Source organism: Dromaius novaehollandiae, chromosome 1, assembly GCF_036370855.1.
Source record: "Dromaius novaehollandiae isolate bDroNov1 chromosome 1, bDroNov1.hap1, whole genome shotgun sequence".
Classification (NCBI taxonomy): domain Eukaryota; kingdom Metazoa; phylum Chordata; class Aves; order Casuariiformes; family Dromaiidae; genus Dromaius; species Dromaius novaehollandiae.
Genome location: NC_088098.1, coordinates 201,628,157 through 201,655,506, shown reverse-complemented (window position 1 = coordinate 201,655,506; position 27,350 = coordinate 201,628,157). Strand labels below are relative to the sequence as shown.

Genomic DNA, 27,350 nt, shown 5'->3' with positions numbered 1-27,350 from the left:
TACTGCCACAGAGTTCCTAGAGCAATGATGCAAGGATCATTGCTCTTGGGTCACTTCTGTTTGAATGCTCTTCTCGTAGCATCTCAGTGCGAATCAAGAACAGTCAGCAGATTCCTAAAGCACTTGAGAAACAAATGCTTGTCTGCATTAGCCTCACAGTGGGGGTCTACTGTTACCTTTGGCTAAAAGAGGAGTTAGCCTAGAAACAGCCAAGGCTACGGGAGAGTGCAAGTTGGTGATAGGCACTGCAGTACATGGGCTCCTCTGAACAATTTACATGAAAGAGGAAAGCAAAGCTTTCAAGAGCCTTGGAAAGATTAAAATAACTGATCAGGTAGAAACATCAGCAGGACATGTCTACGTCTGTAAGCAGAATCCTTTATGAAAATGCAAAAGAAACATCCAGCACAGAAAGATAAAGATTCAGAACAGTATGTTACTGAATATCCATTTTTGCCTGAAAAGACAGGGAGACTATTATAAGTCTTCTTGTGATTATAAGTCATCACAAAGGGATGCATGCTTTGTTGCTTATCTTAGAGGGCACAATTCTATGTTCATTCACATCAACAGGAAGCTCTCCCTATGTTCATTCACATCAACAGGAAGCTCTCCCTTGATTTTGACGGGTCTGATCCAACCTCAATGACAATGCAATGTGGTGATGACATGGACAGAAAGAGACACACGAGACGTATTTGTACAGAGTAAACATGATAAAAACATTAGTTTCATCAAATGGCTGGTTGCTTAGCTTGTCCTTGCAAGAGTCCACCACATTCACACAACAGAGTGTTTAGTAAATTCATTCGCCCATTCATTTACCACATGCCTCACAACAGCAATACAGCTGGGAAGCCTAACATATTTAACTCATGGTGCTCAGAACACCTTTCACATGCAGAAGCTTTCCACTAGTTTGCAAAAATGAGATATCATCTTAGATGGAATAAACCAGCTGAATTTAGTATACAGACAGGAATACAGCCCCTTGGGGCTCCCATCTAACTGATACAGAAGCCACTGCAGACTGCACTTCTTCAGGACCCGATAGAATGCATGGCTGTATGATGGGTACAGCTCAAGAAATCTGTCTTACAGATCGGAAGAAAACTGCTGTTGAGCTTAAGGAATTCCATCAGAACCACTTGAACAAACTTCTGAACTCAGCATTAGATTGTAGTGATTAAATGTCTGCCATTTTTCCCAAAGGACATTTTGGTTCTTTCAATCCAATCTTTTTTTAAACAATGATCACTTTTATTTTATAATTTCACCCACTACAATTATGCTGCTAGCATGGAAAGAGGAAAAAGGTTGTTCAAAGTCTTATAGTCACTGCCAGAATAATTCCTCAAATAGCTAAGATGCTTTATGACTTCCCTTAAAAGAATAATAAAGAGATGTAAATGTAAAAGCAGCAAATTAAACTGAATCAGCAACCTACCAAGATAAGCAAAATATGATTGGGACCACACACTTAACACAACAATACCCAGTACCTGTCTACCTTGTTAAAACTCATTCAAAAACACAAAACAGTTGCTAAATAACTGTCAATGGCTGGATGCAATCTAGACTTTCTAAAGGCTTCTGACAAAATCTTTCTCAAGCAACCATTACAGAAACAGCTACTGCTACAGCAGCTACAGATTTCTATTTCTTAACAAAAACAGATTAGAAATAGATTAACAGATAAGAAACAAAACTGCAGGAATAAATTATCAGTCTGAAAGACGGTAATAGCAGGGTACCTCATTCTATCATTTCTAGGACTGGCATTGGCCATGCATATTTCAAAAGGTCTGGTGGGGTATATCTTTGTAATATTGTCCTGCTTCCAAGGTTTAAAAGAGCCACTGCTTTTCTTTTTAGGCCAAGGCCCGCAATATCTGCAGGATAGGACATCCTGAATATGCATTCAGATGAACAGAAGACAGGCAGAGGTCAGGGATTACCCCACGTTCTCAGCCTCCCTGTTTAACCTTGAGCCATGAACCTGGTTCAAACCCCTGAAGCTTCTCTTTCAGAGAAATTAGGTCAAGGATCTAACCAAGGCACCGCAGCAGCAGTTCTCAGTGTTTATATTAGCTTTCTGCCAGGACAAGGCACAGGGATAAGAAGCAGAGTAAGGCACTCGAGGTGGAACAGTAGAGGCCAAGGAGAGGAGAATGACAAGCCCGAAATATTTACATCAGGTCTGGATATTAGGAAAACAGGACAGAACATCATAAATACAGCAAGGTGCCAACTCAACACAATACAAACTCCTTGGGAAAACAATGATTACGGTTCACCCTCTGGCAGGATAGCAGTTGGTGTCCAATGGTACTCTTCAACAGGATAAGGCAGGGCTGAAAGGAGGAAAGACTGCAGTGTATCACTAACTATTGGGGGTAAGAAATCTGCAGCCAGGAAAGGAATATCCTTTTCTGGGTTGCATACTTTCACACAACTCAGAACATCGTAGAAACATTACCTCTGTATTTCTAAAATTTTAACGAATCAAGGCTTATGTAACAGCAGGTTAAATGGCAAATTAGGAAAATCGGAGGAACAGAAATCTCAGTATTGATCAAACTCTTGCAGCAAATCCACAAAAGGAAGCTTGACACAGGCTTCACCTAGGATTTTTCTGAGACAGCTCCAAACTTTGTCAGGCTCCTCAGATGAAATACTGTAGAACTGTGTATCTCTAGAGACACCAAATGGAGGCACTGAAAATAACACCATCAATACAGAAAACACTTAACAGAAAGAACTGCTCCTTGTTTTGCAGCACACTGTTCAAATTCATGGGAACAGGGACATATGGTTTGCCATGAAACTTAATAAATCATTTAGAACTGATTTTAATCCACTGCCTTTCTTTTCCTACTATCACAACTTCTGAGTTACATTTATATTCAATATTACAGCATTGAAACTGACAGTCTCATCAAGATTTTTAGCATACCAGCTCATATAAATAAGGATGAATGTGGTGGTTTATACAATGCCATTAGAAGTTCAGTGGGACATTAAGGAAGTCTCGCTTTATTCTACAGTTACTGAGCAGGTGCCAAAGAAACGGGTCAAAATCTGACAAGCAAGCAGCCTGTTCTGACAGCCTCACCTTTCCTGGAGTATCACAGCACGAGACACATCACATATCTCATTGCTTTGCCCACAAACTGTTTCATGGCTTTTATAAGCTAGGCAGAGGTCCAAAGTAATGGAGAGACTTTCTCCTACATCAAGTTTAATCAGTCCTGTAACCTCCCTAAAACACTACATATTGCGCCAACTGGAACAAAATTGACCATCTGGTTCACTGTGGCTCTTGACGGACAAACTTGTTTCATGTGACTGAGCTGGGGAATAGAATCTCAGACCTATGTTTCTGCCTCATTTCCCACGACCATAAGAACTTGGATCACTGTAGGTTACCTAATGCAAAACAAATGCAGTGTCGTGAGAAATCATGCCCTTATTTTCTTCTCAGGATTGCTTGTTCATATTTAAGCTGTAAATTCTACATGCCAACAGCGATTTCCTCTTCAACGTAAAACAAATATGCAAAAACAAATTAGATTTGCAGTGATCCCTCTGACATACTAGTACAAAGTGCTTTTTTACTGGATAAACTCATTCAGCACCGAGAAAAGGACTGATTCTTGATTGTGTGTTTTAGACTGCAAGATATCACTGAAGCTGTAATAGGTTTGAGAACCTATGTTGATGGCTAAGGCACTAGGCTAGTATGTGAAACACTTGTGTTTAGTCTCAGTGCCATGGACTTCCTGTTCATAAGCCAAGACATTTATTTTATTTACTAGTACCTGCCTAACTCAGAGATCCTGTAAGGACAAATATACCAAAAATGGAAATGTTTAGATTCTCCAGTGATAGGGCATAAACAATAATCTATGATTGCAAGACTTAAAATTAGTCATGATACAATACATACAGCTACACAACAGCTGAAGGAAAGATAGAAAGATTTTTCCATGACTTAGTATAACAATATATGTGGCATTATGCTATCTTTTCTTCCTCTGAAGTATCAGTCAACCTCAGAAACAGGACACAGAATCAGTTGGGATACCAGTTTATTTCTTTATGGTACTTCTATCAAATGTGAGCATCTGTTGAGGAGAATAAAGAGACAAGACATATGATTCTGTTTATATATTTTTTCCATAACGTTCTACCCTAATTTATTCAGGTGAAGAAAAAGATATTAAGTCACATTAAAGGGAAAAAGGATAGAGAGAACAAGAGACAGATTACCACTGTACGTGGCACTGCGTTTGCCACCGTATATGCAACTGTGACAATATATTATCAGCGTGTAAATTTTGTAAGCAGAAAACTGTAATGGGAATAAAACTGCTAACCTGCATATTACTACAGCAGACATTTACATTTTAAAATCAGATGAAGATCTAAGTGCACAAAAATATATTAAAGACATCATTAGAAGTTGTAGAAGTACCAGAAAGAAAAGGCACTAAATAATGCAGCATTTTATGGGCCACTGGCTTGTTTTAGTATATGTGTGTTTTGATTGTCCACGTCTGAAAAGTGCATTAATGGTCCATTAGGAAAAGGCACTGAAACTTGGGAGCTACCTAACAGACTGTGACCAATGCGTACGTCTGAAATATCTAGAAATGGCCCAAGTCTGACTGCTTTCCTGATTGAAATATATATGTTCCAATTTTTAACAGCACCATAACGCTCCGGGCAGTCCACTTCTTGAAAAGGTTTGTATTTCTCAGGTGATTAAAATCACTCTGCCTTTGGCCATCTGTTTCAGACCATCACAGAGGTGTGCTATAATATAATCATCTAGAAATGCACTGCCTATAGTGCCTCACTGATGAAGTAACAGAGGTTCTGTGCCATAGTCGGCCTTTTAATTGAAATGGAAAGGGTAAGCAGCCTGGGGCCAGAGACCTAGGTAAAAAAGGATCTGAAATTACAGCAGCTCTAATACAATTTTTATTAAAAAAAAAAAAGTGTAATTTTTTTTTAATTTACAAGGTCAACTTAGAAACACCTGTAAAGTTGGACTCACCTATTGCTGCTATGAATGCTCAGCATGTATCAGAAAATTAAACTTCTAAAGGATAAACTGCACCCAAGATCTATTACAGCCTTTGTCCTAGAGTCCCATGAAATTACATGAAGGAAATGGAAGTTCTCACGTGCGCTAACACAGAGACCTTGACACCGTTAAAGATACCACTGCAGCGAAACACAGCAGAACACACTATCTCAGAAACAAGGCGAAGCACTGAAGGGGCATGGGGAAGTCACCCCCAGATGGGGCGATTCCAAAACACAACTAATCCCACACGTTCTTACTCTTAGTAGACTCCATTTGGAAGGTCGCTGCGGTTAGATGAACATGCTCTGGCTCAGAGGACTGCATGGCAGCACAGCCACTCCCCTTTCAAGCAACCAAGAACATAGAAGTGTCACTGCTGCACATGTGAATGGGAAAGCTATTATTCCTTAGACTCACCCCCAGTCCCGGGAGTTCCACACTGACTAAACAACCTGCAAAAGGGAAAGAGGAAGTCAGCGATTCAAAGAAGTCTAGTGGTCAGAATACCCAGCCATGTTCCTCTCTCTACCTAGAACAGCAAGGCAAACCCAGACCAACAATCAAAGCTGCTGTTTTATAACAAGAGAGCCCTGACTACAGTATGCAGGTACAATTCCATATGCACACACACTTGTGTCCTCTGCACACCAGTGCCAGAACAAATAGCAGATTAGATTGTTCTCATATGGAGTTTGCAGCTTGCAGATGTAAAAGTTCAATACTTCAAAAGTCAAACTTTTATTATCCATTGCTATAACCTTCTGTTGTTAGCTTTCTTAGGCTTCTAGTTGTCTAGCATCATGTGAATATGCAGCAATACAGCATCCCTGACGCAAAAGCACAAGACAGCTCCATTGCTTGCTTTCATTGCTACGTGTAAGTGTAGAATATGAGCACTTTCAGGAAAAAAGTAGGAAGATGGGAAGTCCAAGTATCAAAGACTTGCTACAGTAGTGCGTATGGCAGAGAAAGTAACACTAAATCTGTAAAGCAGGGGTAGGCACAGATGCAGTAGATGAATCTAATTAGAGGAGTAGGAGGCAAAGGACATGGACTCTATTCTCAGCCCTACTCTTGACCTGTTGCATGACTTCAAGCTAGTTCACTTTGCTGTTATTCCATTTCCCTTCCCACTCTTTGAATCATCTGCATGGGTTGGAAGCTTATGTAGACTTCAGACTTTGACTGAACCCTCTATACGTAATACATCTACATGAGCCTACTGTACTGAATACAAATATTGTGGCAGGCTTAGGCAGACCAGAGGGGACAAAGGATGACACAGGAGAAAATGGAATTAGAAACATCAACAGGAGTGAGATTTTTTCTAATATGAGTACAAAATGAAGAGTAAGCAATAAAGAACTGGACGCTAGGATTTAAAAAACAGGATTATTCCAGCATCACTGGTATCACTGGCAAATCTTTCAGTGACATCAACATTTCATTGCAGCTGCTTACTTTCTTAGCATATCACATTACCTTACATGCCTGATATTGAATTCAGATGTGTGATCAGACACCACAGAAAAGCAAATTAAAACATATTAAACAATATAAAAATGAAGGTTCACAGTAAAGCATCACCAAAATATATACACAAACGTTAAATTTACCTCAGCTCCTAAACTGAGAGAGATTATTTCATCCTCAAAAGCAGAATGTGTATCAACATGAGGAGGAATTCCTGTATAAGAAATGCCAAAAAAGTCATTGCAACAACAGAGTAATACCTCTTTGCAAGCTCTATTTCTACAGATCTCCACATTGAAAAGTAGAATATATGTTTGAATGAACGAAACTTATCATAAAGGAGAGAGCTGCCTTCCAAAAGGATTCAGGACCAGACCAGTCTATCGTGCCCAGATTAGACGTACAGTTAACCCAAGGATCTTCTGTAATCAGTGGGAAAAAATAAGCATATATAGAAACCAGTCTGGTTTCTAAATATTTTATTGTGTTTTTCTGGTTTCTAAATATTTTCCTTCGACACCCAAAGACCTCATTCACCCCCTAAAGACTCCTAATGCTCTCCTTGATACAGAGAGCTCCTGAGACAATTATGCTCTCTTCTCAGGCACCTTAGAACCAACAGTTACGCTAAATGATTTTGGGCCTTAGTTCATCTATGACCATGTATTTTTCTCTTAATTCTCTTTGCAGAGCAGGAGTCATCCCAAACATTCTCTGTATTGCTAAGCAAATGACTCTGCTAAGTGTCTCACCTTCAGAATTAGGACCCTTTCACTACTAACAAATACAGACACTAAGGGGGTCAAACCCTGCCTCTCCTTTGTATGTCCCAGGAGAACACCACACACCAACACTAGGCTAACCTCTGGACAGTACATCTGTTGGTTATGAGTAACCATGTACATTTGAGAATTTCCAAAGGGACAACAAACTTTTTTTTTTTTTGAATCAGCCAATCAGAAAGGAACCGTCATTCACTGGAGCCTGTGCCACACATCTTAACACCACGTGCTGAAATAGCAGTCTGCAAACCATCACAAGATCACAGTATGTGGTGGGAAGTTGTCACCAGCCTTGGAGCAAGGCCTACAGACAGCTCAGAAGGACTGCAACTACACTTCTGACAACTACTCTTTGACAACATAATGGGCCCAGACAGATAAAGAGTAACTCCTAATTGATCCAAACCAAAACATTTATGTCTGCTTATTAAAAAATCTGCCCACGATCACTTTGGACACTATCAAATTTTCTGAGTTAAAAACAATTCTTCCTAACAGTGTCAAGGAGCTGTAAAAAGCCTCCTTATTATATGCCAGATTTCACCTCCAGACATAAATATTCTGAGTTCCATTAGTTTCAGTGAGATCAACACAAATGTTTTATTAGTCTGACAGAAAACTGGCCAGACTTGAAAACTGATCCAAGGTCACGTACCTGTTTTTGCTTATAACTCTGTTTCAATACAAAGTGCAAATTCTGCCTTCATATGCATGGTGAAGTCAGATACCCGAAGTCATCAGTCACTTTTTAAAACCTTAAATTTAATGTCCAGTGACAAAATCTGGCTCATAACACACATACTATAGGTATTAATCTGACTGTACTCTATGCTCATTCACGTCCTAGCAATTTGCACTCAAGAAAGGGTATTTTGCTTTTTTTTGTTTTTTGTTTTTTTTTCTTCTCTTTTTAAGTACTCCTTCTACCCCTGATAGAAATCTACAGCTCTAACTAATCTCCTCAGCTGTTCCAGCCAGTGGTACATGACTGTGTCAGTTTAACAGACTGTCAGACAAACAAATGGGATCAAGTTTTCAGACCCCTGTTTGGCAGACCCTGCATTAACTGTCAGGCATTAATTCTGAAAGGAAAGTTGTTGTCCTTTCTTCCTAAGGACAAACTAGATACTCCCTACAGAAGGGAAGCCAGATACTTAGCCTTGATGACTGACCTTAGGTGTGGTTAGAAGCAAATTTCTCTTCAGATGTCTTCAGTTTCGAAAAGATTGCTGGAAAAACTTCTTATCCCTCAGATAAGGGAACACTACTTGCATCACACTTAAGAGCCCATATATCACAAACACTAACAATATATAATAGATACTAACAGCAAGAGCTGTTTCTTGGAGACTGTATGTACAGCACAGGGAGCAGGAGAGTGTAGAAAAGTAACTGAGAAATGCACTTAGGTGCAAAACCAAACATGGTTATTTATTTCTGCATCTTTTTATATTTAGGTTCTTCGCTATGGCTCAGGACTCTTGAACTCCATCAATTTCCATAACAATGGTATCAAAACCGTACAGGTTCCCAAGTTCAGAAGACAGTACGAAGACATTAGTTTCAATTCACCAAAGCATCCCTGGTTACAAAAGTAATATATTAAGCAAGTGTTTAAATCCTGTCCCTGCACCAGGACCCATTTAGATGCTATTGGCTTCTGAATTTCAGTTGAAGTGAGAAGCTCAGACTTTTTAAAGGACAAATACACTTACCTTGTCCAGGTTCATACTGATTTACAGTCAATTGATCAGGTTTATGCTTGATATATCCCTGCCTCAAGCACTTCTCCAAGAATAGGTTGCAAATTTCAGGGAGACCTAGTTTTAGAAACAAAACTGTAAGCAAGACAGCTTCTGACACTTTTTATTTAGAATAAATATAATATTTGGACAAAATACATTGAAACAGCCTCATAAGTATCTCATAAGCCATCTTTAATAAAGACCACTCTGCATTTGCTATAACACATATATCAAAACTGTGTGCCTGATCTGCAAGTTGGATGTATTTATAACATCTTACAATTAAAAAGGCTATTCATCCAAGCCCTCCACATTCACGAGCAGACTAGACCCACTGTTTGCAAATGCAAACTGCATTATCTTTGCATAATAATAAAAGCTTATCAAATCAGATGCAAAGTTTCCACCAACAGTAATATGGAAGTTGCAGTCAAGAAAAATTATTACACAGAAAGTCAGAGGTTGTGTTGAGACCTCTCTAAAAAATTTACCCTCTAAAAATCTGTTACTGAACTGGATCAAATATTTTCAAATAAATCAGCCGAGGTTAAATTTGCTGTTTTTAAATCAGGAATGAAAGTTACAGTCCTGCACTGAATCTTTAGTTTGCTATTATACTTGATGACTTAACTGTAAAATTCTGTCAAATGTATCACCCATAAACATGTTAATACTGACCTCTTCATGAATCTATTGATTTTTTTCATTGTTTTCCCCCAGTGAAGTGTTTCCCCTAGTTATGTTCCCCTCACACACAAAATACTCCATCTGTGAGACCAGAAAACAGCTCAAATATCAATGCTCTTATGATTATACACAGTTTCACTGTTAGAACTCCAGTGCAACCAGAACCCATTTGTTGGAAGCTACATCCGCCACTATACATATGCATCACCTTAAACACTTATATTTAAGTTTTATTGGATTTTAATCCCCCATTTTACTATTTTTATATCTAAGACTATAAGATGACTCACTTGCATTCCTCTGACTCAGAGCTCTCAACTCCAAATGAGTTATTCAAACCTTTTCAAGACTGCTTTCAGTCCAAAGGAAGTTTTTTTTTTTTTTTTTTTTTAAATGGTGTGCATCCAGCAAGCTTCAAGCTAATCAAGATAAATATACACAAACAAATACGTCACAACCCCCCCACACAAATTAATATGTAATTCATAACATGTAATTGCTTTATGAAACAAAACTAAAAAAGAATGACAATTACAATCCCAAAAGCCATATTTGACTACACTTCAAAAAAGGATAGCAACCCCTGGCAAGTGATTAAAAACAAGCTTCAAGCACACACGCTAATTACAAATGGATCCCATTCTGGAGCACCGTTTAGTATAGTGATCCAGCAAAGGCTCTCCTTTAATTAGAATCTCACATCCATACATTACCTGAGGCTAAAAGCTTTATATAATGGTTTAAATATTGGTGTAAAATAAGTATTATTTAATAGGAAAGTTCTCACCTCCAGACAAAGGTTTATCTTTATCAACATTGTTGCTATCATAGCAAAACTCATATCCAAAATGTTTTACTCGTCTATGTTTTAAAGTCTTCTGGGCTGTGAAAGCACACAAGTTTAAAATAAGATTAGACTACATAACATAGTTCAGGCAATTTGCTGCTTCCCTATTCCATTTCACCTCTGTTAAACCTAAACATTCTTTAATCAATCACTAAAACAACATGTGACCCTTGCTCTTGATGGCACACACTTCCTCTGCAAGTACAAAAGGTAACAAGGCATCAAGCCATAGCATCCACTATAGTTCAAAGTCAAACTGCCTCTGCTTTTGTACATACAAGAAGTAGAGAAGTATCAATTTTACTGACCTGTGTTTAATGCATCTTTATTCTTGCCCTGACCTCTGGACTAGCACTTGATTGTTATCTTGAGTATACAGCAGGATCCTTCACTTTCACTAAGTTACATGTTAACTAAGGTCAATATAACCTTTTGCATTGTTCCAAGGAAAAAATTTATATAAGAACTTTGGAGTTAATTCCAAGAACAACTCATTTTATTACTCAATTTAACTCCACAGGGCTCAAGTGAAAGCACAAAAGCATTTGGAAAGAGTATTTCACTGCCTTCTTTTTGGTTCAACAGAAGACAGCTCCTAAGTAGGACATCAGATTACAACCTTACAACCCACAGAACAAAGTCTTGTGGCTGGACTGAACTGTCTATAAAAGACTTGAGTTGTCTGCGGATGGAGGAATCTTATTCAAGTAAACCCATTCCAGGATATCACTTTAGATCACTTGCCCCTGGTAGTTAATCATTTATGATATAACACCCAACTTCTAAAACAAGAAGAACAAATACACAATAACTTCAAACAACACATTTTCCAACATGCAGACTTCTTGTAAACTGAAAATGCAGAAAATATCAGCATGAAAATATTTTTAAAGGTCTGGATTTGTACAGTTTTGCTCACCATTTTGAGTATCTTCATCTTCTATCCAGTCAATACTTTCCAACATCATCCTTTCTTCCTCAGGAGAAATAACCTTTTCAACGACTGTTAGGCCTGGAGGCAAGCTTGTAGGTACAGCATTCTTCCAAAAAACTAGGGTGTATGGAAAAAGAAAATATTGTCACTGTTGAGGGAAAATAAACCATGCATTCCCTATAGGTTATAGCTATAGGAATATTTACAGAAATGCAGTATAGTTGTAAGAATATTTACTTTAATGATGCAACAGAGCCTTGATTGGTTGCTGATTTGGTGAATAAATGATCCCCTTTTGACATGATGAAACAGGATAAAGCCCAAATTCTGCATTACGCAAAACACTTTCTAAATTTTACTGCATAAGTCCAGTAAGATCCATGCTTTCCAAATGCAAAACTGTCTGCTTTTCTGTCAAATTAATGATTAAAAAATTTCCAATAATTTCAGGAGAGATTATACCAGCATTTCAGTTTAACTTTTATTTAACTTCCAGATAAAATTTACACTTTAGCTTTGGCAATTCACCTCTGCTTGTAGCTGTCAAGCAAAGAGTACCACTGAAATTCTAATGTTCCAACTACCACTAACAGGGAAAAAAGTGCTTTGTTATTTTCTATTACTTCTTGTTTTTGATGCACAGAGAAGCAACTTGTGATCAAATATGGAGGACCATAATGCTACACTTCTCTGAACAGAAAATGCTGGTGACATAGGGGCCTTCAGCTAGCTGTCCTAACTTTCTTTTTTTAATTAAAAATATCTGTTCACCAACAGAATGTACACACCAACCCTTTTCACTATAGACACTATAAAAACTCACAGGAAAAGGTACATAGGAAGAGGGTTAAATAGTTTACAGTCAGTCACAAAAGAGAGGTTGAAGAGAGCAAAAAAAGCAGAAATCTCATTGTACATATTTTCCTTCTCTGGGGATGAGAAAGAGATCAGAAGACCAGGGTCACAGAAGCAGTCCAATGAACTATTCTGAGATCTCCTAGATTCCAATTTAGCTCCTTAATCATGAAACATTCATATGCAGCATTGAATGGTCTGGAAACTACCTAAGTGACCACCTCTCTCCTTGTGCCTCCAAGTCTAAGGGAGTCCAGATTAGAGCATCCTATCATCAAATACAAGGAGGAAATAATTTTTTTTTTTTTTTGTGAGGTGTTTTAGATTCTGGCTTTAACTTTCTGTATCTACTTACAAAGATCAGTGGGGTTTTTAGCTATGTTTACACTCCAAGAATCAAAAGCAAAGGGAAGCAGTATTCAGTAATTTTTACAGGCAAGCAGAACAACAATACCTTTTTCCACAAAATTAATATATAAAACAATATTTTGGCCAAAGTCCTCCAGTGTAACTTCTTTTCCATTGAGGGCATCAAAGGCTTTCTTGGCTTCTTCTGTTGTCCCATACTTCACAAATGAATATGGTTTATTCGGTGGCATTAAGACTGTTTCCACCAATCCATATTCTTCTACTATCCTAAACAGTTGGTGTCTACTCATCCCATTACCTAGACCAGCATTGGCAACAACCAAGCTCTAATTAAACAGAAATAAAAGAAAAAGGAGAATTAATGATTACTGTTGACTGACCTGAAATAAACACTCTAACAATATAGCAGCTCTATAAAGAAAAATGGAGCAAGCCCATGAACATTCTTCTATGTATTCCATGCAAAATATTTATATTTCAATTAGCCTGGTATCCGAGGCTAAAGCATGGGCAATCTATATTTGTCGAGCACACATTCCGGCATAAAGGCTTTCTACCTCTAGCAGAGCTATAGCCTTCTTGCATGTAGTTGCAAGACCACTCAAACTTGGAACTGGCATGTGTGTGTCCTCAGGTGTACCACAGAGAAAAAGTGACACTGTCAGACATCGTTTTGGAGTCCTCTAAAAAGGAACTTTTCTGGACACCTGTTACTACTAACAAAAACAAACAGAAAAACTTTCCAAGACTGTGATTCTTTTGTTGTTGTTGTTAAGAAAGGATTTCTCTTCTTTGCCAAGGAGTCTTTCCAAGCACAGAGATTGGTATTCTCAGTCCCACTCCATGTCCCTCATATATCTGGAAGCAGCCTCTATAAACAGAGCATCTAGTTCTGCTTTAGCACTCTTCTCTGAAAATTCTCCCTCTTGTTTTATATACAAGAGGGATCTGTGTCCCATCCTTAGCTAACACAGATTACTTTGAGTACAAGGCGTAATTGCTTCATTTTAGGCTTTCATAGTGAGTTATGACCATAATTTTCAGTGACAGTTTGTAAGGATCATTGCTGGTTCACTAAATACTAGAAGAAACACAAAAAATAGATTTTTTAAAGGACTAGAATTTAAGAAATATCTTCTGCAAAAACCACAGTCCTTTTTTTAAAAAAGGATAGAAAGTTCTTTTGACATGTGAATAGCTATGTGTTATAACTAGATGTTTAGTCTAACCATGGAGCATAGAGAAGTTTAAGTCCCATTTTAAAGGCAAATGAGGATGCAGTCTTGAAGTTTGGATTGAGCTTTGGTGACTCTATACAGCTAGCAACAATTTACTCAGATTGCCTCCACGTAACACCTTTCTAGAAAACTTTCAGACAATCTTTTCCTTAAAGTCTATAAATGTTCTGTGACCTTTTCTGAAAGCAGCTGCTGAAGTGTTCAATTGTTTCAAATGATAGCATTTCACTTCTCTAAAAGACAGAAAATTAGGTTTAAAATTGAAGAGAAGGATTTAATAAAGAAAAAGATGACAGTAATTCTTTTTTAAACAGTGAGCATATCTGAGTTACTGCTGAGATTGTCTGTTGTTGTGGCTCTATTAACACTTTTTAGCACAGCATCAGGCTGTCCATTACTGATCAAATTATTCAAAGATAACCACATTAGTGAGTATTGTTATTAATACAAATTCCAGAACGTTACTAGTGGGGAGGCCCATCGTGTAGGGGAAATAAGGAGACTCAAACAAGTGCTTTCACTGACTATAGACGCTTCATCTACACAGACATTGACTATAAAACAGCAGCACATGCAACAATTGATCACGCTCTTGTGACTGAGCAATGTCATTACAACCAGATTCCCTGCACTAAGCCTATAAGGATTTTCTAGAGTCTATCATCCATGAGGAGCTTGTTGGACCCAAAAATTATTCATTTGGGTAGATTAGATGGATAATTTGGCACCTGGAGCAGTGTCAAGGGAAACAAAACTTGGATCACAGATCCATCTGCAAGGAATACTAGAGAGGGGGAAAAAAACCAACAGCAACTACCTCCAAAGAGCTTACAACATATACAAGATTGCTGGGTCATTTTAGCATATGCTCACATGGTATGAAATCTCAGTGAAGACAAAGCCCAATTTTCTTAGGAAAGAGTATAAAGACTTAATACGTTTCTGTATTTGAATGGGAAGAATTTGCAAGATCAAGATAAACAGAATAAATGATACAGTACTAGAATACGTTTCAAGCCAACTTAGCATCTCCCCACAGCTGACACAAAGAAGTGAAACTCTCTAATATCCTCCCTCCCTTCCTTTGCTCCTGGCTGCAAGTTCCTGCCACTTACCTTTTGCTAGCACCAGTCAGTATTCACCAGGTGCCTCTCTGATCTGCTGTAACTCTCTACTATGACAGAAAACCATCAGATCAAAAAACTGGGTAGTTTTCTGTTAGGTTAGGGAATAAAGTGGATTATAGAAAATTTCACTGAGTATCATAATGAAGACGAAGAATTGCCCTCTCTTGCCCCTTTTATGCAAGGGAAGAGAATGTTCTCCCCTTTTCAACAGCTGCAAGTCAGTCAATCAGTTCAACTCCCACAGAATCACAGCCTGAATCAATTTATGTGAGGAAAACAATGTAGGAAAGATTCTAAGACAGACATGTTTTTAACAGGGTGTGTAGATGAGACAGATTATATTTGATGAAAAATTATACCGGAAAAAGATACAAAGCTAAAAGCCAGAGAAGACAAAAAGAAATCATAGGAAGAAAGAGAAGAAGAATCTATCTACTTCAGCAGGGTAACATTTTCCATGCTTCATCAACCTCCCCAACCCAAACTATTGTTTCAGACTAAAAAACCTCATCCAAAGACCAGCAAAGTCTCTCCACAGGCATTAACAGCTGAAATATGATTCTGGTTGGAATCAAAGGGGTACAGCCAATCCTCAGTCTCAAGAAGGGCTTTCTAGAGAAGAACTGCGCTTCAGAAAAACATAAGAGAGGTTAGGACACAGACAAGCAGCATCTTCACACTCTCTTAAAAATTAGAGCTGCAAATCACCTGTGTGGCATGGGAGACGCACTCAATGCCCTCATGTCTCATCAATGTGTGCTGAGCTCTGGCCTGCTTCCTCAATACCTTCTTCTTCATTTTACGAACTTTGAAATGGTCTTGACTGGTTTTGTCAGTTTCCACGTTGGCGATCTGAGAAGCAGAAATAATAATACACAGTAAGTTTCCCGTTTGAAAAAACGAAATAACTCAGTCTGCTCTAGCAGACTGCTCTGCTATAGCCTTCCTGTCCTATAAGTCATCTTTAGGGTAGTAATTGGACTTTTGATAATTCCAGATTTTATGAGCTATTTGGGGCTGACAAAACTGAATCTGCACATTACTGTCCTCCTCAGTCAATATCACAGTTCTCCCCACCTTAGAAGCTTTGTTATTAAACTTTCTTTCGTTAAGAGGCTTCCTCCCCAAGACTTGATAAAGCTGCTAGATTTTATTTTCCACATTTTTCTCATCTCCACTTTACTCTTCTATTCACAACAGCACTACATACATCCATCTGTAGTTTTTACCCTGTCTGCCCCTCCTGTTTTCACTAAGTAATTTCGGTTGATTTCCTTCTCCTCCTTACACAGTCTTTCCAGAGCAGAACAAGGGAAAAAACCTGTGTGGAACTGCCATGACACTTGCATCATCTCAGCTTCTAACTTATTCAATGCTTTACCTAATACTTGAGTTAGAGATGAACTGTTCCCATTTGGCCTCCTACTTCAGACTTGCCACTTTCAAATGAATATGACATATGGCAAAAATTGGGGCATTTTTTGAGAGTAGAAAAACGTGTCTGACACCCAGAAGCTCAAGAATGAGTGATCAGGATGCTCCACACCTCATCAGCACATCTCCCAAACCTCAAGAAAATCACATTCCTGTTATGGGAAAGAACAAAACAACTGTGTACATCTGTTGACTGTTGAATTTAACAGCAGCACACCATTTACCCTCCAGTAACTCACTGGTAGGTAACCCACTCACTGGCCTCCTCCAGGTTTTGTTGCGTCTTTTACCCCTCCTGGTCTACTACTATACCGAGATCACGCAGCACCCTTCCCATGCCCCTCTGAGCCTACTTTCTTTTCCCTTCCCTCTTCCCATTTCTTTCAAACCCAAGAAAACAGTTCAGACCTTACTTAAGACTATGACAAAGTTTCCAGACATTGACGTGGTCAGACTGTGCCTTCCTTTCTCTTCTCTCTCTAGATAGCATAATCCCTTCCCCATATTTTCAGGGTCTCCTCTCTTCTACTTCTTTCCCAAAAATCCTCAAAACAGAGCTGGACAAACAAACCACAGCTGTCTGTCTTTTCCCATTCTTTTACTACACAGATCCCATAACAATCCTGGAAAATGTTAAGTAAATATACTGGTGATTGGCATAGCTTTTTTTTATTTAAATAAACCAACTGCTCCACCTGTCATCTGTTTGCAATCTTCCAGCTTGCAAGATTGGTCCCCAATACCTAAACTGCAGACACAACCACTATAATAGGACAATGTATCACAGGAAAATGGTAAAGGTCAAAGAAATGATTAATTCTACTAATTGATGCAACTTTGCGCTGAATGCCTTAGTAAATACTTGATTAAAAAAAGAAAATATGTTAGTAAAATAATAAACAAATTAAAGAGTTGAATATGAGCTGTAATTATATACTCCTTGCAGCTGCTGCAGGCTTACCATTGTCAAAATGCACAACCATTATCTATAGTGCTGAAAATCTTTAAGGGGAACCAGAATGAAAACAGTACGCAGCAGAAGTAAGATTCAAATCCTCCAAAAAGGAGCAGAATAAATGCTCCTGAAGAAAACCCAGTCTTTTGCCCCTCTTTAACATCTCTTGTTTCTTTCTCTTATCCTTGCTTTTCTACTCACAAACTCCACTTTATAGCAGTCTTGAATTAAAACACTTGTCAAAGAAAATGAATTGACAACACAGAGTAACAATGTTTTCTGGCAAACCTGGCAAGCCATCAGCAGGTGAGCTCCAACGATTCTATCCTGAAATTGTTTCAGATGTCCGCTATCAGGTTTGAGACATTGCATGAATGGCCATAACAGCTTGAACCCTGACCTCCTGGCCACACATTACTCAATTTTTGCACAGATCCTGACTACATGAAACTTACATTTACTAAATAAACAAAATAAACTACTTGGCACCAAGATCCACCCTACCAGCACTAGACTGTTGCCAGTTCCTACAGTCGCTTTTTCAACGTTAATTTGAGCATAACCACACTGACATGCAGTGTAACATAGTGTATAAAAAGTAAATCTCACTAATGACAAATCTCTAACAGGGCACAGTTTCAGAAAAAGGAAAGGTTTCTACCGAAATAATTCATTTATATGACTTCAGAAACATAAAGGATAGAGGCAGAAAAGCTCAATGGGGTTATCCAGCACATCCTCCTTCCTGTAAGAGATTATTATTCATTATGCATTTATTAGCAATTGTCTCCTATCTCCCTCCAGAGACTGTTCGAAGATAGAGCTCACTAAGGGCTTTTGCCTATTTTCCATTCTTATTTTCTCCCTTCCTTTCCTGAATCTTGTGGTACTTTCTTAACTAATCATTTTCCCTTCTTGATTGTAAACATTTCAGCAGTCCACAGTTCATTCTTTGACAAAACCACATTTGTCTCCAAAGGCAACACATTCAAAATACTTTTCCTATTGAAGATTCATTTAATCTTCAACCAGGGTTAAACACACACACACCACCACTCTCCTTAACACTCATTAGCCAAAAAACAACAGAGAAATCTCCAACTGGCTTAGACAGAAAGCACAGTGAATTTATATTTTACTTGGGAAAGAAAGAGCACAGAGGAAAATATAAACTTAAATGCTAGTTCATCTTGCTCATAAACAGCTAAAAGAATATTTTGAGAAATCAGATGTGCAGGCTGTGTGGAGGGGAGGTTGCTGGTTTTGTTTGTTTGTTTTGAGGGAGACTTCAAACTATACAATTTATTGCTGGAGGTACTGGTAACTGGCAGGCAGCATCACAGCATCTCATGGGAAAAACGTGCATTTTTGGTCTTTGCCAAGAAAAGGAAAACAAAAGATAAATGCAAGTAAAGGTATCTGGAAAAAAAAGGCGCTCATGAAAAGAGGCATATGTTTACAGCAAGGCTTCTCTAAGTACATCTAATAGGCTAACCCACGCCAGAAGGGTTCTTCCAATTTGCAAGCTTGTTCAGCAAGCTCATACGTGCACAAGCTGTCCAAGTAACAGATTTGTTCCTAAAGGCTTGGTCTGCCCAGATGTCTTTGGTGAACATAGGCCTACAGCTTTACAGAGACTGCCATGTCTTGCCCATGCAGATCTTAGCTTCTCCTTGAGGGAATAAGCAGTCTCAAATCGCTTCACAGGGAAGTGTGAGAGAGAGATACATCTTTGACTTTGGTGAGGTGCAGGTGCAGAGAGTAAAAATATACAGTAGTGCATCGGATGAGTTCACTCTTTGGAACCATGCAAATCTGTTTCAGAAAGAGAAGTGTGGAGGCCATACACATCACCTATACCAGTCAGACTGCTGCCAGTCAGCCTCTTCAGAGCAGGCCCAGCCACAAGAAAAGGATGTCCAAGTGAAAGGTCTTTTACACAGCATGTACAGCTCAGCATACTGGGCGAATGCATCTGATCTTAGAGAAAAGCAGCGCGGGGTTAAACAGGCCTCAGACAGCAAGCCCCCCACACTCCCACATTTTCTAAGCAAAAGTGAGGCAGTAGTGGCCCAGTACTTGGCAAGCCAGCACAGAAACCAAAGTGGAAACACTACTTTCCACCCTTTCGTTACCTCTGAACTAACCAATAAAATAAGGGAGAGATGAGGTGCGACTCGGCTGCCTAAACCAAGGTATTTAAAGTCAGCAGAAAAGCCCTACCCTACACTGCCTGGTCTTTTAACTGCTGCTCCAGAGGCTGCAGACCTTCCCTGGGCGGTGTCAGACCTGCCAGCCTCACGCAGATGTCTCCGACCCCTGAAAGCATCCCAAATACCACCAGATGCCTTCGCTGGGACAGCAGAACCTCTCCTTGATCTCAGCGTCTCCCTCGGCTTCAAAGTTAAGGAATCACAGTTATACGTAAGCAGAAAACTTTATTTGGCAGCACTTCGCATCCACTTCCCAAAGGTCAACACGACTCCAAAACAAGCGCCCAGCAGCAGAGCCTTCGCTACTGCTGCCACCTGCTTCCACGAGCACCAGGGAGCAGCTCCTCACAACCCGCCGCCCGCTCCAACAGCCTCGGCTCCCGTTACAGCGGGCCGCACGGTTGTTCTGAGATTATCACACGGAGTAACCGAGAGCTGCAACCAGGCCCAGCCAAGACGGAAAGCTCCAAGCGGGGCGGGGCGGGGCGGGGGCGGCGGCCGGGCCCGCTGCGCTCGAGAAGCGCCTCCTCCGGCCGAGCGGAGCCGACGGGAGCCACCAGCAGAGGGGGCGCTACGCGCGGCTATGAAGTTTCGCAGCTTACTACCGAGTTTGGGGTTGTTCAGGGTTTTTTCAGACACGTAAACGCATACAGCAACTCCACAGACACAAACCCAGCAAAACCCGGAGAGGACGCGGAACGCGGAGGCCCCGAGGCGGCAGTCAGGAGCTGCAGCATGGTGCAAACACGCCCGAAAGTGCCGGTGTAGCTCTGCGGCTGTTCTCGTAGCATTTTTGACAGCGATACCGGAACCTCCCACTGATATCCCTTAAGTTCATGGGGTTTGAGCCCGTGTTTAAAAAATATATCTATCTCAGCACCTGCGCATACCGTTCGGCCCTTATACACGGGGGGGAGCGGGGGGTGCGAGAGCTGCGTGCAGCATGTGCAGGGCCTGGCTCGGCCTCCGCCCCCGTTAAACACACCCTGCCCCTGCCGGGCACGGCAGCGGCCCGCGCCGCCGCCGGGGCGAGCCGAGAGAAGAAGAGAAACGCGTCTCACACCGGCACCGGCACCGGCACCGGCACCGGCACCAGGCCGGGGGGAGGGCGGGGAGCCGCCATAGCGGCCGCTGCGCGTTACCTGGCTGCAGGCGACCATGTTGGGGAAGGCGGGCCCGGCGGCGCCGCTCCGTCATGGCGGCGCCCCGCCTGCCGCCCGCCCCGCGCCCAAGGGGGAGGGAAAAAGCCCCACTCCTAGGTAACGGTCCGGGCTCACTGGGAGGTTTTTCTCAGCGCTAGGGAGGATTAGGTGTGGCTGGGACCGAAGGTAGGGCTTCCTCTCGTGTGCGGTAGTGCTTGCGGGTGGGGGTGGGGGAGGCCTCAAAGGCGGTAGCCAAATAGGCCCTCAAGTGCAGCCTGTCCGCGTTGGAAACGGGGCTCGCAGCCCGTTTAAGAGTGGTGGTGGGGCAGGGAGTTAGGGAAACGAGGGTAAAGGGGGTAAAAATAGCCCTCTGTACTCAGTCTTCTGCCTTGGGTGCACAGTTGTTTTTCCCCACCGGAGCACAAAGGGCCCACGGGAAACACAGCGACCTGAATCCCCCCCCGCGCCACCCAGGCCGACGGCGGTGCCCGGGCCTCCCCTCCCCGGACCTTCCCGGCGCCCGAGCTGCCTTTCCCTCGGGCACCTCGCTTCCTTTCTCCCTTTCCCCTTTTTCTTCGCTGTCTTTCTGCCATTCCTCAACTGTCAGGCTCTGATCCTCTCCTGCTCCTCCACCCCCTTCTGTCTTTCATCTTACTTAGCACTTCACCTCTGTTTTTAATGTAACTTTTTTTAAACTGCTCTACTTCCTTATTTCTGTTCACTCTAAGAATCAAAATTGTCCAACCTGTACTTGTTGGCAGTCCTTCCCTTCACTGCCTCCTTTTCTCTCCCAGTAAAACCTGCTCTTTACCTTCCTCCTCCCAATCAATAAATTCTGCTACTGACCTTGCAGCAGCAGCAAAAAAACATTTGAACCCCCATCCCCAGCGGGGCAAAGTCACCCTATGCCATGCTGGGCTCAGTTCCTTAGCTAGTGAACTAGCATCCCAGCAAAGGGATATACAGAGGGATCACACACACAGATTAGGACAGGGTCTACTCCAACATACCTTGCCTCGAGCTAGGGATCCCAAAACATGTTACATGAACCATATCCATCCACACTGTGGGTTAAAGACAGCTTTGCTGCTGCCTGGGCAGAAGTGTTTACCTGGCAAGGGCTGAGCATACCCCACAGGCTCTTACATACAGTTCCATTTAGTAGGAAGGGAAAGGAGCAAGGTGAAATGAATAGATGGGATTTAGTTTGTAGGGATACAAAGTCAGAGCTGCAGTATGGAAGCACATGGCTAGAGGACATACAGCTGGTGTCATTACATGGAAGGAGAAAAAGAAGGGATGTGTCATAAGGGTATGGAGCAAAACATGTCAGATGAACATACACACAGCCTAGCACAGAGCTAGCATCCAGAGCTATAGCGTTGTCCATACCCACAAAGGCCACCATCACAGCCAGCACTGACCATATATTTGGGATGCCTAGCACTAGGGACAAAGGAAGACAAAAACACATCAGTACAGCAAAGGCAGCAGTAGGCCAAGCAGAGTGACCCCATGGATCTACAGCAACATTTCTACAGGCCACTCATCTGTTCATTAGCCACCGCACAAAGGCTTCTGAGTAAACACATGCTGTTGAGCAACCTGCTTCTCACTGAAAGGAAGGAAGTGCATTCACAGCTCATTGGCTCCTGTATAAGAAACTGATGTCCTGAATCAGATACAAGTCTTCTATTCCCCTTAATTTTTTTTTTTATCATCATAGACTAGCCTAGCTTTATAGTGCACTCCTGAATCAATACCACCCTTTCTCCCTTCTTCCTCTAAAGTACTAAAATTTAACATTACCTACTTTTTCTGCCTTTGGTAGGTTAATAGTCTACTGCTCAGCTTATTCTTTAAAAACTGTGGGTTTTTTCCTTCTCAATTTAAATACTAGCCTCATTTTTATCTTTCTCTCAAACTCCTGTGGGTATTTAACCTTTTTCAAGATCAATTAGATATGGGATTCCCAGGTGCAAGGTATGCAAGGCAACTAATGAGCCTTGTAAATCCATAGTCAGAAGCCAGTTCCATGACTTTGTCCCAGATCCACTCTCTCGAAGTGTACCCATGCAGCTAGGTAGGGCCGTGCTTACTTGGGGGAAAAAAAAAAATCTATCTCCCTTGGAACATACACTGTGACCTAAGCCTGACACAGCTATCCAGCATGCATGAGGTACAAGCACACCAAGCATGTGAGGCTGGAGGGGCACAACTGTCAGCCTATGAAGATAGTATTTGGCTAGACAGTCATCACCTTCCTTCCACCAGTCAGTGGCAGTACATCACTCTGCATCCTTGAGCCAAACAGGCCACCTGTGCCCTCAGAAGATATTATGATAGCACAGACCTTTGCTTACATTTTCCCATATGTAAAGTTTGAATATTAACTACCTACCTAATGATGGTATAGCAGGGAGTTTGCTGATCAAAAAAACACCAATTATTATCATCTGGGCTTTTTGTAAGCCAGAATGAAATGGGGAAGAATAACCAGACATAATGTCAACAGCTCTTCTGTTTATTAGTGTTCTCTGAGGCCCTCAGCCTGGGAATTTATGAAAGCTGAAAGCTACCAAAAAGCTGATTGTAATGAAATCAGTTTGTAATTCGTTACCAACTTGTTTTGACAAGTGGAAAACACCTGCCCAAAGGTTGTTTCTGTTTTAGTGTTCTAAGTGCCTGTGTTCCAATTCAAACCCTGGTTGTGTGTATTTTATTTCCCTGGGATGCATCGTTGGTAGGTAAGAAATAGAGCACAGGCTTAGTGGAATGTTACATTTCAGAGCATAAAGGACAGATTCTGGCAGCTGCCTGATCCTGGTGTTCCTTAACCATCACTTGGGTGAAACCACTGCTTCCTTCTTTGGGCAATTACCTTCTGGGGGAAAGCAGGCGTATTGTGTAATTTGTTCTTGAAATGTCTCTGGTCACCATTGGTCAAGGATTTGGGGGGGCGTATTAGAATACCGTTTCAGTATCTTCTTTGTAAACATATCAAGATTTTACTGCCATAAACAACATCGTTACCTAGGAAAATTTCACCAATTAAAAAGAAAATGATTAAAAGCTGGTTGTGGTTTTCTTAATAAAAGCTGATTGTAGTCAAATCAGAATTGCTATTTCCCTTACAATTTAAGCCCTGAAGCATTGTGCTGTCCCTTCTCATGCTACATTAGATGCACACAAACTCCTCCTTCAGATACCACAGTGTTTACTGACCACAAGTCAAAATACAGCTCCATATGCCTAACTACATTGTTACTGACTAAACAACAAAACAGCTCACAAAAGTGAGGATTCAAACTTATTTATGTTTTATATTTTATTCTCTGATTAAAAGTGCTTTGGGAGAAGCCTCAATTTTTCTAAGTAACTTTCCCTTTTTTTAATGATAATATTTTGGTTTTAAAAATCAATAAATATTTTAGTTTGAAATTAAATTTTCAGCGTTTTCTTAAAAATATGCTTTCTATCAAAAAGTCTTGGGTTTGGCTCTGTTTTCTCATAATTGATAAACAGGAAACATGTTCTAAAGCAGAATGTCATGCTCCCACATATTCACTGCTGAGAAATAAAATGCTGTTGACTTTTTCCAGGAGCAATTTACAATACTCACTGTACTATTAGCTATTCTGTCTTCACCACATTCTTGAGGAGACAGTCAAGGTATTGTCTATTCCTTCTAACTCCCCATCCACTTCACATGATAATAAGTAAACAGGTAACAACACTTGTATTTCCCATGAAAAATATAGGTTACTGATCCATATGCAGAAAGACAATCTTACTCCCTTTTTATACCAAAGCAATCCAAGCCATGCTTTAGCCTAATGTGATCACACTGGATTTCCATCACTTTCAAACCCAATTACCAGAAAATCACAGGAAGACAGTAGGATTTGCTGTATCAAATCTCCTGATTTAAGAAGCTGCAGTTTAAGAATCATGGCAAATAGGATATGGTTCAGGATAGCAATTTGTTACAGAAATACGAAGAAACCTCTGAGTATAAAATATAGCTCAAAACCACCCAAGGAGAGTACTGTAGAGGAGCACCGTAATAATTGAGAAGACACAGATGGATTGTTTTAGGAGAACATTCATGTAATTGTTAGGGACTGTGAGAAATATCTGTTGACCTAAATTCAAAACATGCTACTGCTGCCACTTAGGATAGTAAAATTCTCCATAACAGACCTCTGCAATGCCAAAGGCTTATATTTTTCAGGAAGATAGCAAGGCTTGCTCTGTGCTGCATGTCATTTTGATTCTGCATTTGTACTGTTCAGTGCTAGATTTCATATTTCTTTCTAAAAAAGAAAAACAACTGAAAAACAACTTAAAAATTCTTTAGCAATTGCATAAGACTAAAAACAGAGACAGGGAGAAATCTAAGCCCTGGTAAAACCAACGGAAGTTGTGCTAGTTATTACAATGAAGGCAGGACACAACCTTATTTTTAAATACTAGCAAACAAAAATCATTTATTCTCAAGTGACTCAAAAACATTAAGTAACAGCAGTGTGCTTTCTGATTTCTAAGCTGTAGGCTACACTCTCTTCATACCTTCAAGCTTTCTTCCACAAACAAAAGACTTTGGAGGGGTTTTTTTTCTTCTTTTCTTTCCTTTAATGAAGACTGAAATTCTCCTGAAATCTCTAGACTTAGGGTATTGGAACTTAAAGAAAAATATTAAATAGTATAAATTTCACGATAGCATTGTAAGATTTGGCAACACTGGTTTTGTGTCACAAATTGGTGATTATTGGCATGTTCACTTCCATCGTTATGGGGAAGTAAACACTTTTTGTGGAGCAAGTTTCTTTGACACAACAACACGACTTTATCTGAGGTTCTGAGCAGGCAGATTTTAGTTCTGTATTGGGACAGCTACAGATCTTATTCAGAGAACCTAAAAAATCAGTAAAAGTTTAGGATTGGGCAGGGAGTAGCTACTTCACAGCACTTCCCCTATGCAATGAGATCACCTTAAGGAAATGTAAACAAGTGTTACCAGACCAGGGCAGAGGGGGGACAATTTTGACTTCTGTTGTCAGATACATTTCAGGGGTGTATCTGCACTCCTTGGTCACCATTAATATGGTGCTTCATTCACTAGAATCGGAAGCACATCCTGTAGGCTTAAATAAGCAGAACATCTTTGATCCTTTTATAGAGAGTTCTCGGAATATTCTCCTGAACTTCCAGGTACAAGCCAGAATTGTGGGGAAGGTTGAAGGACAACCAGTATTCAAGGGATTTAGGCCTGCCTTACCACTGTAGTACCCAAGGGAAAGTGCACCTAAGCTTTCCACATCATGCTGAGCTAGAATTGTTAGCCAGAATTAAGACCACAATAAAGGTTGGGTAAGAGGACACCAAATGAGGAGAAGTATGTGGATGAAAATTGGAATTCAAAATTCTGTTGTTGCTACAAGAGTTCCCTCATATTATCTTACTTTGCATACAGTTTTTCTCCAAAATAAGTTTACTGGAAGGGCATAAAGCAACCAAACTGACAAGCAGCCTAGCCTCAAAATGTCTTCTTGTTGCTCTGACTACAGCTAATTTAGTGTATGGATAGAAACATGGCTAGGAACACTTCCCAGGGAAGGGTCCGTGTTCAGTGACTTTTCTACAAATGACTGCAATTACAATGTGCACATCACAGGTCAGAAGACCCTTTGTGGTCAGTATTGTCAGGACAAAGCTCCAGCTCCTGAGAGGTTCCTGAAACGTGCATGCAAATGTTGACAAACAGAAAATTCCTCATTTGGGTAAAGCACAATCTAAGAGATGTAAATTCCCTATGCAAAATTACTTTAAGGCATAATATCCATAAAGATCAACCAGCAGCTCCCAGTGCAGCTCCTCGTATGCTGTCTGCAGCCACTTTTTTTCCACTCACATAAAACCTCTCAGTGAATGGTCCCCAGCCTTCAAAGGCCCACATGCTGAATAAAGCAACACACTGCAGGCAATTACTTTGCCCTCAGTTTTACTTTTCTGAATTTTCTCTGGCCATAAGCAATACTGAAGATTCAGGATTTTAAATCTTTCCAAAGCCTTGTCTTCTCTGCTGTAGGGATGCTGCTGGCATTTCCTCTGCTCTACAAGAGGGGTCCCCATGCAAGCTAGACCAATGGACCATTGTCAGATGGTCACTATGCACCTTTATCATCAGACTTTTAACTGAAAATACTATTCAGCTACAATACTACGTGATAGGTCATTGGACTCCCTGTTCTAGGCTTGGAGATAATTAATGGTCCGTAAATCACCACTGGAAACACTACTCCAAAAATGACTGAGTCCTCTGTTGGCCATCTCTTGAACAGGACATACTACTTTGACTGCCCAGGTGATTCTTTCTCTGCATTTCAGGCAAAGTCAAGGGCAGGTCTTTTTATCCTAGTCTAATTCACTTTCTGGGGTATCAGAAGAATAA

At 40.6% G+C, this 27,350-nt stretch overlaps 1 protein-coding gene across 3 annotated transcripts in view; it reads right to left on the bottom strand.

The window, feature by feature from the left end:
* ALKBH8 (alkB homolog 8, tRNA methyltransferase) overlaps nt 1–20,977 on the bottom strand; it is a 48,080-nt gene extending 27,103 nt beyond the window's left edge. Inside the window, exons 1-7 of one of the 3 annotated variants that reach the window (XM_026100172.2) lie at nt 20,897–20,977; nt 15,861–16,004; nt 12,873–13,113; nt 11,549–11,680; nt 10,570–10,665; nt 9,066–9,170; nt 6,712–6,782 (exon numbers count right to left, since the gene is read on the bottom strand). In XM_026100172.2, the coding sequence (XP_025955957.2) occupies nt 6,712–6,782; nt 9,066–9,170; nt 10,570–10,665; nt 11,549–11,680; nt 12,873–13,113; nt 15,861–16,004; nt 20,897–20,914 (807 nt within the window). In that variant the 5' untranslated portion in view covers nt 20,915–20,977. The other 2 variants (XM_064505069.1, XM_026100174.2) reach the window with 2 other exon arrangements.
* Between the last annotated feature and the right edge of the window lie 6,373 nt (nt 20,978–27,350).